This window comes from Lissotriton vulgaris, chromosome 9, assembly GCF_964263255.1.
Source record: "Lissotriton vulgaris chromosome 9, aLisVul1.2, whole genome shotgun sequence".
Lineage (NCBI taxonomy): Eukaryota > Metazoa > Chordata > Amphibia > Caudata > Salamandridae > Lissotriton > Lissotriton vulgaris.
The window spans coordinates 64,640,089-64,655,777 of NC_141697.1; the positions used below are offsets into that span (position 1 = coordinate 64,640,089).

At 49.9% G+C, this 15,689-nt stretch overlaps 1 protein-coding gene across 5 annotated transcripts in view; it reads left to right on the forward strand.

Moving 5' to 3' along the window:
* Positions 1-15,689, forward strand: part of RYR3 (ryanodine receptor 3) — a 1,864,151-nt gene that overhangs the window by 1,158,693 nt on the left and 689,769 nt on the right. For all 5 annotated transcript variants that reach the window (XM_086937034.1, XM_086937032.1, XM_086937031.1 and 2 more), the window contains 2 exons: positions 3,478-3,593; positions 12,803-12,870. In XM_086937034.1, the coding sequence (XP_086793160.1) occupies positions 3,478-3,593; positions 12,803-12,870 (184 nt within the window). The remainder of the gene's footprint in view (positions 1-3,477; positions 3,594-12,802; positions 12,871-15,689) is intronic.

A 15,689-nucleotide genomic window follows, 5' to 3' on the forward strand; every position in this document is an offset into this window, starting at 1 on the left:
TGGGGGACTCCGCAGACGGTAGGTGTAGAGTCCGAGAGGAAAGGGGGAAGTCTGACCCGCTGCGTTCTGCCGGAGCGGAAGGAGCGGATCCAGTCGAGGGCCTTGTCTTGGATCCCTGCGTCGAGGAGTCTGTGTATTCGGGTACGATGAGACACTGTGTCGAACGCCGCTGAGAGGTCGAGGAGGATGAGGGCTGCTGTTTCTCCTTTGTCCAGTAAGGTACGGATGTCGTCTGTTGCGGCGAGGAGGGCGGTTTCCGTTCTGTGTTTTTATCTGAAGCCGGATTGGGAGCAGTCGAGGGTGTTGTGCTCTTCGATGAATGTGGCAAGTTAGCTGTTGATGGCTTTCTCAATGACTTTCGCTGGGAATGGGAGTAGGGAGATGGGTCTGTAGTTTTTGAGGTCGGTGGGGTCCGCCAAGGGTTTCTTCAGGAGGGGGTTGAGCTCAGCGTGTTTCCAGCCGAGGCGGTTGCCAGAGAGCGGTTGATGGTGTGGCAGAGCATGGGTGCGATGGTGTTGGCTGCTCTCTTGAAAATGTGGTGGGGGCAGGGGTCCGTGGGGGCCCTGGAGTGCGTTGACTTAATCTTCAGTGTGTCTTCGGTGGTGAGAGCTGTCCAGTTGTCGATCGCTTGCTTCAGGTGTCGGGGTGGTAGGTGAGGGTTCAGTGTGTTGGTTGTCTTCATCAAAGTTGTTGTAGATGCTCTTGATTTTGTGGTGGAAAATGGTGCTGAGTTTGTCGCAGAGGTCGTGTGAGGGAGGGATGTCGTGGACTCGCTGGTGGGTTGGGCAAACTCCTTGATGATGTTGAAGAGTTCTTTACTGTTGTGTGCATGAGTGGAGATTCTGTCTTCAATCTCTTTTTTCCCCGTTTTTCTGATGAGTTGGTGCTGGGCGCTGGTGGCGGCTCTGAAGTTGTCGTGGGCTTCTGTGGATTTGGTGTTCCTCCAGGTCTTTCCGAGGTGGCGGCAAGTGTGTCTAGACTCTCGTAGTCCGGTGGTGAACCATGTAGCTTTCTTGGCATGGGTGTTGTAGTTTTTTTAAGGGGGGCTATAGTGTTCGTGCTGTCGGAGATCCATCTGTACAGGGTTCGGGCTGCGATGTTGGGGTCGTCATTTTTTGCGATGGTTGGGGTGGAGTTACTGACTGATGAGGTTAGCTTGTCGTCGGTGATTCTGGTCCAGTTTCTTCGTAGGAGCAGGTGCTGGTGTCTGTGGATGGTGGGAATTCTGAAGGTGAAGTGGATGCATCAGTGGTCAATCCATGGGAGTTCGGTGGTGTGGTGAAGGTGATGGAGTTTCCTGTTGTGAAGAGGGGGTTGAGGGTGTGTCCTGCTGAGTGCCTGGGTTCGGTCACGATCTGGCAGAGTCCATTGTTGTGGAGGTTGTCCAGGAGGGATGTGGTGCTAGGGTCCAGTTGGTTGTTTCGGAGGAAGTTGAGGTCACCACATGTAGGATGTAGTTGGTGGACGAGATAGCATGCGGGGAGATGATGTCCGTGATGGAGTTGGTGAAAAGTCCGCTGGGTGACGGTCCAGGGGTTCAGTAGATGAGGGTTCCTCGGAGGATGAAGGTAGGGCCGGGCAGTATCTTCAGGTGTTCCATCAGGTCTGTGGGCTCGTGTGGGAGTGTGCTCAGGTGGAGGGTGGATTTGTGGACGATGGCGATTCCTCCACCCGAGTGGGTAGGGACCCTTTCTGGAGATCTTGTATCCTTGGGGAATGGCGATGGCGATGTCCGGGGTGGTGCTGTCGAGGAGGTCCCAGATGTCAGTGGTGTGTTTGTGGAGGGATCGGACGTTAAGGAGGATGCATTGCAGGGTCTTCGGTTCGATTGTGTTCTTGAGGGCGGGTTGCACTGGGTCTGTGGTCTTGGCGGTGCTGGTGGTGTGCCTGCAGCGGTGACAGCTGAAGTGTCCGTAGGTGTCGGCTGGTGATGCTAGCTTGTAGTTGTTGTTGCGGCCTGGATTAAGAGCGTGGAGTGCCGCTGGGTAGTAGTGTTGGCAGTGCAGAGATCCAGGGTTCCTGGCGCTGGTAGCAGTCGGGTCGCGGACGGGCGCAGATGGGCTTGCCTTTGGCGCCCGGCACGCAGCAGCCACCATTAAGTAGGGATCGGGGAGGGCTGGACAGCTGGGAGGCAGGAGCTGTATTGGGCCGGTCGCACTGGTCATGCTGGGGGGAGGGGCCGGAGTAGCAGGGTAAAACGGGCTGAAAAAGGGAATAGGCAAAAAGAGAAAGAAAAGTGCAAATCATGCAGCAAAAGTGCAAGAAAGAGTGGCAGAAAGACGCAGAGGACACTGAAGGAGAGTGAAAGGGGGAGATTGAAATGTGGGGAAATGACAGAAAATGGAGGAAAGACCCAGAAGGAGAGTGAAGGGGGGAGATAGAAGTGAGGGGAAAAAACGAGTGAAAAGGGAGAGAAAAAGCGGAGCGAGAGAATGGAGACAGAGGTCCACTGGACCACCAGGGATTAGGCGCAGGTGAAACCTGTGGGTGGAGGAGGGCCTCCAACACCAATACTCGAGAGTGCAGGGGCTCGGGGGAAGGCCTCACTTAATGGTGGAGCTGCAAGGGAGGGAGAGCAATTTCACTGACAATGAGTAAGTAATCTTGCTCTTCAAGCCAAAAAATGATTGGTTCACCCCAGGATGATCAATAAGCTTGACAGTCTCTGTCAATCTCTGTGATTCTGCCCCAGCTGGCAGACCCATTGTCTTAGATGCTAATATTCATCTTACATTCTCAGTCAGAAGACATGAGGTGACATGATTCCCTTCCTGACTATTAAGGTTAGTGTACAGTGCTATAATGCAAAACAATGGGGCCCTCCCTGTAAACTGTGATTGGGGCTCTTGAGTATTCCATATTTTTGAGAGCCTTGGGCAGAATGGGAGCCCATTAAGGTTTGGGGAGCCCCTTGAGGTGTTCAGACCCCCGTGCACCACCAGGTACCAACCGCGGCCCGTGCAGGTAAGAGTGGTGGGGCGGTGGGGACTGGGGGATATTGACAAACGGCGATAAGGGAAAATTAATTATTTATTTAATTTCCCCTTGTGGTCATCTGTCAAATATTCCCCTCAACTTGGCCCTACCACTCTTACCTGCACAGGCCGCAGCTGCAGGGGGCTGTGTAAATCTCGTACTAGTGTACTTGAGGCCATTTAGCACCTTTTCTGTTTCTTCCTTCCGGGATCTTGACATATTTTTCATGTCAGTCTTTGATCTAGAATGGTCAAAGGGAGGAATGCAATGGGATGAAGAAATCGTGTCAAAACTGTGACAAAAAGAGAACGCATGGGGAAAACAAAGCTTCAAGAAGGAAATAAAGAAATATAGTGTGGAAGAAGCGCAGCTGGGAGGCGGGGAGCGGGACCGGCAGGGAGGAGGGCCAGCAGGGGAGCAACAGCGGGTAAAGGGCGGTTAAATGGGCAAGGAGGAAATATGCTCTATAACAATCTTTTTTTTCTTAAACTCTCAATTTAGGGGTTTGAAGGACATGGAGTTGGATGCCTCTTCTATGGAGAAAAGATTTGCCTTTAAATTTTTGAAGAAGATATTAAAGTATGTCAACTCAGCGCAAGAGTTCATAGCACACTTGGGTAAGATAACCATCCTCAAAAATGTCGCTGTGTCAGCCTTATGGGTCGTAAACATTCCCAGTAATGTAAAAGGGAGCTCTTCATGTACTGGAAAATAGAATGTGTCTTATTTATGATGAGGTATATGGTAACTCTTCATACTTTGAAAAATAAAATATGTTTGATTTATGGTAACGTAGATGTCAACTCTTCACATTGTAGAATAGAATAAGTCAATTTTAGGGTGATGTAGATTGCAATGCTTCACACTCTGGAGAACTGATGAAGACTTCAACCTACAGATTCCTCACACTGAATATTTCAGGCATCAGACTACAGAAACCTTTTATCTGAAAGAAACAGGTTAGTGTTAGATTCCTTACCTTAGAATATCCCCAGGCGTCAGACTGGATCCTGAAAGTTTTCCGTAGAAGTTCCCCTGCGCGTCGGTAGGCGTGGTCTGCGGCTCCACGCCATCGTCGGCGCCGGGATGATGTCGTCAGAGTACTTAGACGCGGGCCTCGCGCGTTGACGTCAGTTCTTCTTTTTTCCACGCCAGCCCGCGCAGATCCAAAAAAAGCAGTACTCCTTTATGACAAACTTTTTCGATCTTTTTGATCCTGTTTTTGAGTCATAAGACTATCGGTGCCGGTAGGGATGACCGGGGTCAAGCCCTGTGCCGATTGCAGCCGACTGATGTCGGTTACCGACCCCCATCGCCAGTGCCTGTATTGCCTTGGGGCCGACCATGATGACAATTAGTGCCCCGACTGCCGGGCCTTGACGTCGAACGCCAGGCGGGAGCGGTCCCGTAAGCCCTTCGAGCTCCGGCAGTCGGCCCACGTCGTTCCCGGTCCAGGTCGAGGAGGAGGTCGAAGGACCAGTCGCGGGGCCACAGTCATCGAAGCTCGGCGAGTTAACACCATTTGTCGGGCTCCAAGTCCTCAGGTGAGAGGCACAAGAAGTCGAAGAGACGACATCGCTCTTCCTACTACCCCCGACGCTCACGTGATGCGGCCGGGGGTTCGGGCGACAACGCCCATGCGAGCCGCAGGCGCCGCTGCCAGCTCCATACCCGCTGGTCCCTCGGCTGAACCTGACGCCAGAGGAGATCGTGCCTTCCTCATGGCCATGAGGTTGCTCTCTCCTCCGTCAGGTCCCGCAGTGGCGCCTTTGGGCCCCATGGCCCCGATTGGGAACCCAAGCGGGCTGGGTGCTTCGGCCCCGGCGTCATCGGGTGCTTCAGCCCCGGTGCCGTCGACGACTTTGGTCCCGACGCCGCAATGACCCGCCAGATCCGGTTCTGGATCCGGGTCGCCTCTGGTCGACCTCACGACCCCTCCCCCGGTGCTGACTCCCAGGGTGTCGCCCCTGACGCCGCCCCCGGACGACGTTGTCCCCGACCCCCCCCTCGATCCGGTTCGGGCATAGGAATGACCTAGCTCGGCGCCGCATTTGACGCCAACAGTAGAGCAATTCTTCTACGACCCGGCCCCATCCTTTGTACACTACCAGGAGATGGAGGACGAGGACGATTGGGAGGGGTCTGAGGACCCTCTGGCATGGGAGTTCCAGTCATTTCAGGACTGGGCAGGTGAGCTAGGAGAGGCCAGTGGTTTGGACACTTCGCCCGACACTGGATTTGTCTCCCCTCCTACTGTGGCTACGGAGGAGGGGGCTGCCTACAGTGTGGTGTTGACGAGGGTGGCCAAGGCCTTGGCTCTTAAGCTCCCCGTCGCGGCCGTGAGGACTAACTCCTCACTGAGGTCCTCAAACCGCAGGCAAGCTCTTCAGAACCTCTAATGCCGTTCAATGAGGCCCTTACGACGTTCTGTTGGGCACTTGGTCCAGGCCCGCTACAAGTCCCCCTGTAGGTAGGAACGTGGCCAGGCGCCACCACCCGGCCCTGGGCGACCCTTGGTTCCTGCCACCCACCCCACCCCCAAGAGTCTGGTTATCCAGGCCTCTAACTCCCAGACCGTATTCCCAAGAGCTCCTCCTGATCTGGAATCCAAAAGGTATGAACAGTTCGGAAAGAAAATGTTCTCCTCTCTCAGTTTGGGGTTGCGGTCGGTCAGCACCGCTTGCCTTTTGGGCCATAATATCCACTCTCTGTGGGACACGGTCGCGGATGTGCTGCCAACTTGCCCGGAGGAGGCCCGGGTGAAGCACGCACAAGCCCTTGCGGAGGGGCGAGATGCGGCACGGTACTCTATTCGTTGTGGGCTGGATACTACGGTCTCGCTATGCAGGGCGATTGCAACGACGGTGGTGGTTCGCCGCCAACCCTGGCTGAGGTCCGCCAACTTTTCAGCCGATGTCCAGAATTCCCTCAAGGACATGCCGTTTGATGGCCGTCGCCTCTTTAGCGACAAGGCAGACAGTGCGCTTGAGCGAATCAAGAACTCCAGGGCTACGGCCAAGCCCTTGGGCCTGTCGGGCCAGCTCCAGCAGCCCAGCAGCCTTCTGCCTTTCGCTCCTTTCGTGGCCAAGAAAGGGGCACCCCCTCACGTCCTGCCAGCCACGGACCGCAGACTAACATCCAGCGCGGCGGCGGACGTGGTAACCGCCGTTGGGGCGCCAGGGGACAGCGGTGAGGCCAGTCCACATCCACCCCCGCCGAATCCGCCTCAAAGCCTTCCTAGTCCGAGCTTTCAGGCCTATTCGAAACCAGTGGGGGGCAGGGTTCGCCGTCACCTCCTCCACTGTTACTCCATCACATCGGACAGGTGTGCTGCAAATCGACCGAAGGGGCTACTCCCTCCCCCTCGAGGCGACCCCTCCAGCCATGCCACCGCAGTACCACCACGTGTCGGGGGATCACTTGCAACTTCTGCAAGAGGACATTATGGCCCTCTTGGCCAAGGAGGCCATTGAGCTCCATCCTGGGCCAGAAGTAGGGTGTGGTTGCTATTCCCACTACTTTCTGGGTCCCAAGAAGGGCAAAGGGGGCCTGCGCCCTATCTTGGACCTGCGGAACATCAACGGCTTCCTCCGGAAGCAGAAGTTCAAGATGCTGACTTTGGCTCAGGTCTTAGCTGCCCTAGACCCTGGAGACTGGATGGTAGCGTTGGACTTGCAGGATGCTTATTTTCACATCCCCGTTCTGCTGGCCCACCGGCGTTACCTGCGGTTCACAGTAGGCCATGAGCACTTTCAGTTTACCGTGCTCCCCTTCGGCTTTAGCAGGGCCCCTCGGGTGTTCACGAAAGTGATGGCGGTGGTCGCAGCTCATCTGCGCAGATTGGGGGTGTCAGTCTTCCCCTATCTCGACGACTGGTTGTTGAAGGCGGGCTCACCCCAGACAGTCGTCAGCCACCTCAAGACTACTGCCGACCTCCTGCACCTGCTGGGGTTCTCCATCAATGTGCCGAAGTCACACCTGTGCCCCTCTCAGAAGCTCCTCTTCATCGAAGCAGTTCTGGACTCGGCGCAGTTTCGGGTTTATCCTCCCGAACAGCGGGTTCGGGATATTCAGGCTCTGATTCCGATCTTTCAGCCTTTATCCCGGGTCTCGGTCAGGTTGACGCTGCAGCTTCTGGGGCTGATGGCCTCCTGCATCATTCTGGTGCATCACGCCCGGTGGCGGATGCGGGCTCTGCAGTGGTACCTGAAGTTTCAGTGGGCCCAGCATCAGGGCAAACTGTCCGTCCACGTCCTGATCTCGGGGGGCTCTGTGAGACAGTTGCAGTGGTGGCTCGCGGACGGCGATTGGGTCAGTGGCAGATCCCTCTCCCTACCCCAACCGGAGCACGTGGTCGTGACGGATGCATCCCTCCTGGGCTGGGGGGGCCACATGGGAGAGGCGGAGATCAGAGGCCTCTGGTCTCTGGTGGAGTCCCTGCTCCACATCAATATTCTGGAGCTGCGGGCGATCCGGCTTGCACTGAAAGCTTTCCTCCCCTCTATCAGGGGAAGTGTAGAGTAGGTGTTCACGGACAACACCACTGCCATGTGGTACTCCAACAAACAGGGCGGGGTGGGGTCGTGGACCCTGTGTCAGGAGGCTCTGGGCCTCTGGCAATGGCTGGAACATCAGGGCGTGACCCTGGTGGTTCAACACCTGGCAGGTTCCCTGAACTCTTAAGACTGCATTCCTGGTTGACATCACCTCTGCCAGGGGAGTGAGTGAGCTCCAGGCTCTATCTTCCAAACCTCCTTTCCTTTCTGTCCATCGGACAAAGTTGTCTTGAGAACGTGTCCCTCTTTCCTGCCTAAGGTAGTCACAGCCTTCCACATCGGGCAGTCCATCACCTTGCCCATCTTCTTTCCGCCTCCGCATCCCTCAAAGGAGGAAGAGAGGCTCCACCGTCTGGACCAAAAACGTGCGCTCTCATTCTATCTGGATCGCACACACCAGTTCCGGGTGGACGACCAGCTCTTTGTTGGTTACATGGGCGCGAAGAAGGGACGGGCGGTGCACAAGCGGACCATCTCTCAGTGGGTCGTGTTGTGCATCAAGGTATGCTATTCTTTGGCTAAGAAGGAGCCTCCTGTTGGACTGAGGGCCCATTCCACTCGGGCCATGGCGGCTACCACTGCTCTGGGTCGGGGAGTCCCCTTGCAGGACATCTGTCAGGCAGCAACGTGGACCTCACTGCACACATTCGCTAGACACTACTGCCTGGACAGCCAAGTCCAGAAAGACGGCTTTCTCGGCCGTTCTGTTCTCCAGGACTTTCATTGGTTCGCAGACCCACCTCCGGGGTTGGTATTGCTGGGGTATCTATTCTAAGGTAAGGAATCTAAAACTAACCTGTTTCTTTCAGATGCACAAGTTACTTACCTTCGGTAATGATATCTCTGTAAGAAACAGTAGTTAGTGTTAGATTCCTTACTGCCCCACCCATCCTCCCCGTTCTGCGAAGCGATATCTAGGGTTAAGATCCATCCCTTTTAGGGCCCTAGTTTCATGGCACCAGTGTTGGTTTTTATCATGGCTCTGCGTTTCTGGCTCGGAAAAGCTGTGTTTAAGAACTGACGTCAGAGCGCGAGGGCCGCGTCTAAGTACTCCGACGATGACATCCCGGCGCCAATGACGCCGATGATGGATGCGGAGCCGCAGACGACGCCTACCGACGTGCAGGGGTACTTGCTACGCGAAACTTTCCGAATCCAGTCTGACGCCTAAGGAATCTAACACTAACTACTGTTTCTTACAGATATATCGTTACCGAAGGTAAGTAACTTGTGCTTTACAACCCTGAGAGACATAATTTCGGACCAGTTGGTCTTGCAGATTATAAAAACAAGGTATGCTGTATCCTTCCAACAAGCCCATTCACCCATTTCCAGCTCGTCTTCCTTTCCCTCTGCAGCCCACATACACATCCTTCAGCAAGAGGTAAACATCTCGAAGAGGGCAGTAAAATTGGTTCCAGAACAGGAACAGGGTCATGGGTACTACTTCTGGTACTTCCTGGTCCTGAGCAAGGAAAAGTTCCAGATGCTTTCCCTGACTCAGGTTTTGTTGGCACTGGGAGCTGAAGACTGAATGCTGTCTGTCGATCTGCAGGACGCTTATTTTCATATACCGATTTTGCAATCGCATAGGAAGTACCTACACTACATGGCAGATCCATGCATTGCCAATTTGTGGTCCTCCTGTTTGGCTTGACTTCCACTCCATGAATCTTCACAAAAGTGTTGCCAAAAGTGTTGTCACCTGGAGCCCTTTCAGTGCATCCCATTCATTGAGGCAGCATAGGACATCAGAGGATAAAGGACATTCAGGCTATGATTCTGCTGTTTCAGAATGGAGCACATCTTCCAGTCCAATTATTCTTGCGCCTGCTAGACCTGCTAGCTTCATGTGTTCTCCTCATCTTTCACACATGCTGCCACATGTGGACATGCTGCCACAGTAGTACCTCAGAAGACAGTGCAGATTGAGTGGGGACACCTGAATGCTTTTCGTCTTCCTCCTGAAGTAGTGGATGTTATTTTAAGTTCCTGCAGACATTCCACCAAAACAGTGTGCTCTGGGATGGGGAGTAGGTTTGCCACGTGGTTTTCGGACAGTTCCGTGGACTCTCTCAAGGTCCACTCATGGGATGTCTTACGGTTTGTCCTTTCAACGGCTCAGCTTGGTTGTGCAGTAAGTACGGTAAAGGGCGACGTATCTGTGTTAGCGGCCTTTCTGTGTCTCCATGGCCAGCTTTCAGAGCTCAGGTCCTCTATATTTATGAGCTTCCTGCAGGGCCTCACCATTATGTTCCCCCCTTCCTTGTCCATTATACCTCAAAGCAACCTAAATCTTGTCCCCATGTTTTAATGTGTGAACCATTTGAATCCTTACACAGTTACCAGTTGTGAATTCTTACCTTTAATTTTTTTTTTCTGATTCTCATTAAATCGGCTAAATTGGTCAGTGAGTTGAACGCACTAAATGTCAAGCATCCTTTTACCCCCTTTTATCCCAATAAGTTAGTCCTTAGAGCAAGGTATTTATTTATTTATTTATTTAAAGAGTTAAATATAGCGCTGGCTAGACCCGAAGGTATCAGAGCGCTTTACATAAGGTTCCACATAGTTGCCAACTTAACATCAGTTACAAGTTACCAACGATACCGGTAAAAACATTTAAGGAGCATAGAAGAAAAGAAAATGGGGTGGAGCAGGGAAAAGGGGGTAAGTGAAAAGGGGTAGGGAATAGATACGACTGAGAGACGAAGGGTAGCTTCTTTCCTGCCGAAGGTAGTCTCACCCTTTCACTTGGGGCAGTCCATCATCTTACCTACCTTCTTCCCACCTCCATATCCCTATAAGGAGGAGGAAAGGCTCAACAGGCTGGACCGTACGAGGGCGGTCAGTTTTTACATTGACCAAATAAAAGATTTCCAGCTTGATGAGCAGCTTTTCATCCGCTGCATCAGCAAGATGATTGGCAAAATCATGCAAAAGAGAATGTTGTCCAGCTGGATCATCTTGTGCAACACAATATTTTTCGCCCCAGGTACACTAGAAACATCTGGAGGGCATCAGAGATCATTCCTCCAGGGTAAAGTCTTCAACTTTATCTCTGTCAAAGCTGTGCTCCTAGTGATAGCAATGCAGTGACCTATTCTTCCTTTCACACCTGTTTGGATTCAGAGGTGTGGAGGGAAGGACACTTTGCACGATAAATCCTCCATGGTTTAACCAGTTCTTCAAGCCCCACCTCCCAGTTGGGTTTTATTTGGGAAATATATGCAAAAGATGAGGACTCTGCAGGTAGAGGTATCCATCAGAAGAAAAAGTTACTTACCTTTGGTAACGGTCTTTCAGGTGAATACTTTATCTACCTTCTCAGTCTTCACCGATCTCGCCAGCCTCCCCTTCTTGAAGACTTTTTTGTACTAGAATCGTTATAGGAAGGTTCAGAGTTTAAGTTTTGCTCTGCACCTTCCTGATAAGATTTCGATCTCATCCTGTTAGCCTCGAAGGTCGGACAAAATGGATGGGAAACCGACATTAGGGCACAGGGGGGCACTTTTTTGCTCTAATAACATCAAGGATGCATTGCTTCATGCTTAGATGGAGCCAGCCAACCTAACGGAAGGAAGAGCGATCGAAAGGTTTCCGGCTCCAGTCTGACTCCTGGGATATTCAAATGGTGAGAAAGACCGCCACCAAAGGTAAGTAACTACTTTGCCTAGTCTATGCTAATATATAAATGGCAGCTCTTCACACTCTGGAGAATAGAGTGTGCTTTGTATATGATAATAAAAACTGCACCTCTTCACGATCGGGAGAATGCAGTATATCTTGATTAAGGAGCTGGTGAAATGGTTTAGTGGGGGGAGTGAGTACTGTAGGGTTGTGTGTATTAACTTAAGCTGTAGGATTAAGGGACTCCTTTAGCGCTTGGCAGAGTGTCAGGAATGGCTTAACCAGCAGTCCTCCTGCTCTGTCAGACCTGTGGTTGCCCCACTCTGTTTACAGTTGGAAGAACCTCTGGGTTACCATTGTCAGAGCCTAACCCCGAGCTGGGGCATAGGTATCCTCTGGTCCAGCGGTCCATCTAGCACAGGACCACTGCGTCACATTGATAGTCTCGCCCCATTGCATGTAGGAAGAGCATCTCTCATTTTTGCCTTCACTTTTCCGCTTTAAGATGTATAGCGTTAACTGACAAAGAACATGTTAAATGGTCCCCACATGCAGAGAAGCAGCTCTTTTGATAATAGAACAGAGATCCCAGCAGATAGATGGAGATATCTAGAGATTGCAAGAGGTGCTCCACCATGGGTTCAGAGGGCATCCATCCGCTGACCCAGCAGATGGCCGGCTGCCCGCCAAGAGCTCGATAAGGCCCTAAGGCATAGATGCATCAAGCTAAAAACCGGTCGCAAACGGGCAGATTCTCAAAAATCCCAAATGCAAAAATCGCAATTTAAGAAATTGCAAAATTGCGATTACTTAAATTGCAATTGCATTTAAGGAATCTCAAATTGAGATTCCTTAAATGCAATACATTAAAGTAAAAAAATTAGCGATTTCGCTATTAGGGGAAGCAAATTACCATGAAGTTGAACTTCAAGGTAATTTGCAAAAACTTTGAAAAATGCACTAAAGTGCATTTTTCAAAGTTCCATTTTACACACAAACATGCCCTTAGGGCATGTGTGTGTGCAAGATGTACCCATATGCAGATTTCAGGGGTGCAACAGGGTGTCCTTTTGACACCCTGGCACCCTTGAAATTGCAATCTCAATTTGCGAATCTCTAATTGAGAATCGCAATTTGAAAATGTCTTCCCATTCATTCCTATGGGCCTCTAGGCCCATAGAAATGAATGGGAAGGTATTCCTTAATTGCGACTCGCAATTTGCGAGTCGCAATTTGGAATGTTAAGAAATCGCTATTTTTTTAGCGAGCTCTTCATTTATTGCCTTTTGCTATTCCTTATTAGCGAATCCTTATCTTTCGCTAATAAGGAATCGCAGAATGGATGCTTGATGAATCTATAGGTAAATCCTTACCAGGGTAAATCAGCTCAATGTATCCTATGAAGGTAAAAAGAACGAGAGCAAAATATTTTGCATAGCACTGTTGTAAACAATGTAGAGTGAGTATTATGAAAATATACCTATCATTATCATTATTTATAGGGCAACAATGACTTTGCAATGGTATACAAATAAGGTCTGCAATCAAAGGAAGCAGCACGTTTTATTATAAATGTGGCTCATGATGCCTGGAGTTTTTTTATGCCTGTGTTGCATGACTTATGCACTGTGTATTTACAGAGGCAATTGTCAGCAGTGGGAAAACCGAAAAGTCTCCACACGAGCAAGAAATCAAATTCTTTGCCAAAGTAAGTATGTGATCGTTTGCAGTAATCTGTTGTATTCAGGAATTTATAAATACATCCCTTGTGACTCTCGATATTACTATACCTAAGTGGTTTGAAACCCCTTTATATTAATTGTGTTGGGTCTTGAGCACAAACTCATGAATGGCAGCCTCTTTGTCCCTTATAAGTCAGATTCCTCCCCTATGTAGCACCAAGAAGTGATTAATTTATGCAGTGGATGCTTTAAAAACAAAGATAACATACTTTCATTTCAGCGTCAAATGACTCATGGTACAGAATATGTGGAGTTTTTTGTTGGTTTAAAAGCATTACAACATTACTCATTTTACAATCTTGTTATTATCATTTTAGCATTAAGGAAACTACTAGAAAAAGATGGTGTAGTGGGACAGTTTGACAGCATTCACCTTTCTTGTTAGCTCCACGCTCTTATAGCTCATTCCGTAGTTGCCTATTCGCACTTTCATGCACACCGATCTATCGAGTCCTAGGCACTCCCTAAAAAGTATTACAAGAGACAGAGGTATTGCTCGGTGCCAAAGGCATTACGAAGAACCAGAGACATTTCCCAGCTGCAGGTGCACACCAAGAGGCATTGCCCAAAGGTTTTTTATTTTATTTTATTATAGTATTTATTTAGTGCTTACATCTCGTATTTGGGACATCTAAGTCATTGGCCACATGGGTCGCATGTTATTCCATGTGAGCGTGTGGCTTGAAGTGTGTTGTCTTTGCTTTGAGCCTATGTGGAAGTGTTTTTACATCCTGCGTGCTGACCATGGAGGCGCAGTGATTGTGTTGTGGAGTGCAGCACTTGCAGGTGTGATGGAAGTGTGAGAGATATATGTGCATTTTTAGAATTTATGCTATGCTGGCAGCCCTGATTAGCTCTGATGGCCCATTCATTGTGTTGTTAATTTGTCTTATACATTCTCGAACTGATTTTCGATGACACTCTGTAGGAGGTCATCCAATCTGTAATCTTATGGATTCGAAAGTGATAACAGTTGTGGATAAAGAGTGAGGGGGATGAGTTTTCTTTCCTTATAGACTATGTTATGGTCCTCCTGTATATGATTGTTATTGTGAGATGTTAGTAAAGAGATTTGCCAAGATACACTGTGTTGTCATCGTTGTTATAGAATATCTGATAGAGACATCTAGCCGCACACTCCTTACATTAGAATATTCCCCACGTTTCAGACTGGTTACGTAAACTATTGTTAAGAAGTACCCCTGTGCCCCGATCGGGCCCTTTTTTGGATGCCGAAGACGGGGTCTCCACAGACCACGTGGGGTTTCTAGCCTGAGGTCAAGCCAGTCCTTCACCTCTTTGGCAGCTACAGTCTCCAAACCACTTTAGCTTTCCCTTTTAACACCATGGGTAGCCAGTGGAAGACAGAATACTCCACCACCTGCACCAGTGAGAGTCAGTAACATCCGACTGATGGGTTTTGCAAATTTTCCAAAAGGGCTACTCCCACCCATTTTTGTACACCCCCCCCACCCATGCAACCCACTTAAGACCATCTCTCTTTGTGTCATCAGGAAGTGTCGGCTCCCTCAGCCAAGGGAGCCATAGAGGTCCCCGCATTAGAAGCAGGCAGCGGTTATAACTCTGCTGCTTCCTGATGCCAGAATGAACAGAGGCCTTCTTCCTATCCTCAACCTGCACCTTCTTAACTTCTTCCTGAAGAAGAAGTTCAAGATGCTCACTCTTATTCAGGTTCTGTCTGTCCTGGAACCAGGAGACTGGATGGTTGCATACATTCTCATTCCCTTCCTGCCTGCAAACAAAAGCTCATGTGGTTCATGATGGCCAAGATCATTTTCAGTTCACTGGGCTACCATTTCGTCTTACCAGTACCCGTTGAGTGTTCACCAAGGTGATGGCTGTGGTTTTAGCACATCTGTGGAGGTTAGGGGTGCCAGTTTTACCCTACCTCGACGATTGGCTGTTGAAGGTGCGCTCACTTCAGGCGATTGTCTCTGGTATCCATACTACTGCGAACCTCCTACACTTGCTGGGGTTCACTATCAATGTGCCGAAGTCACACATGACTCCCTCCCAGGTGCTCCCTTTCATTTGAACGTCCGTCAAAGGAAATATCTGAGGTACAATTCTCAGCATCTTAATAACCACTAAAAAAGATTGTAAAAAGTCTATAAAGGAAGAGGAGAACCCAATCTCAGATGTGGTTGTTCTAAGTGGACAAACACCATCAAAAAGGCATCCCAAAATTCCTTCTGAACCAGCCACTTCTTAGAAGAAGAAAATGATCAAGGAGTTATCAAAAGAACGTTCTTCATCTTTGCTAGCAAGCATCACTGTCAATGATGACACCATCTAGGAAACCACTGTCGTCGAAAGCACTTGTGTCGACAATATTATCAACGGAAATTACTCCATCAACGAACGTCTCGGCATCAAGGACACTGTTGATCAGAACTCTGTTGACCGATGCACCATAAATGAGAACACTGTCAATAAAAACACAATTCTTAGCATCTTCAGATACAGTGCCATCAAAGTCTTTAATTGACATGTCATCTTCCGCACTGACTACGACAACACCGTCGATGATAATCACTCCATCGGCGCGAATGGCTATATTGACAAGAAAAACAACAAGATTAATCCAGATTTCCAATAAGGGTATTCCAATGACAATACTATCAAAACATACCCCACTAAGTAATATTTCATCGTATTCACTGCAGCGCCTTTTCGACATGGAAGACTCAGATTAAGAATTACCTTTTGGACCAGCATACAGTCCTATACAGTTAAAAGAAATATACCCCCCTTGAAACTGACC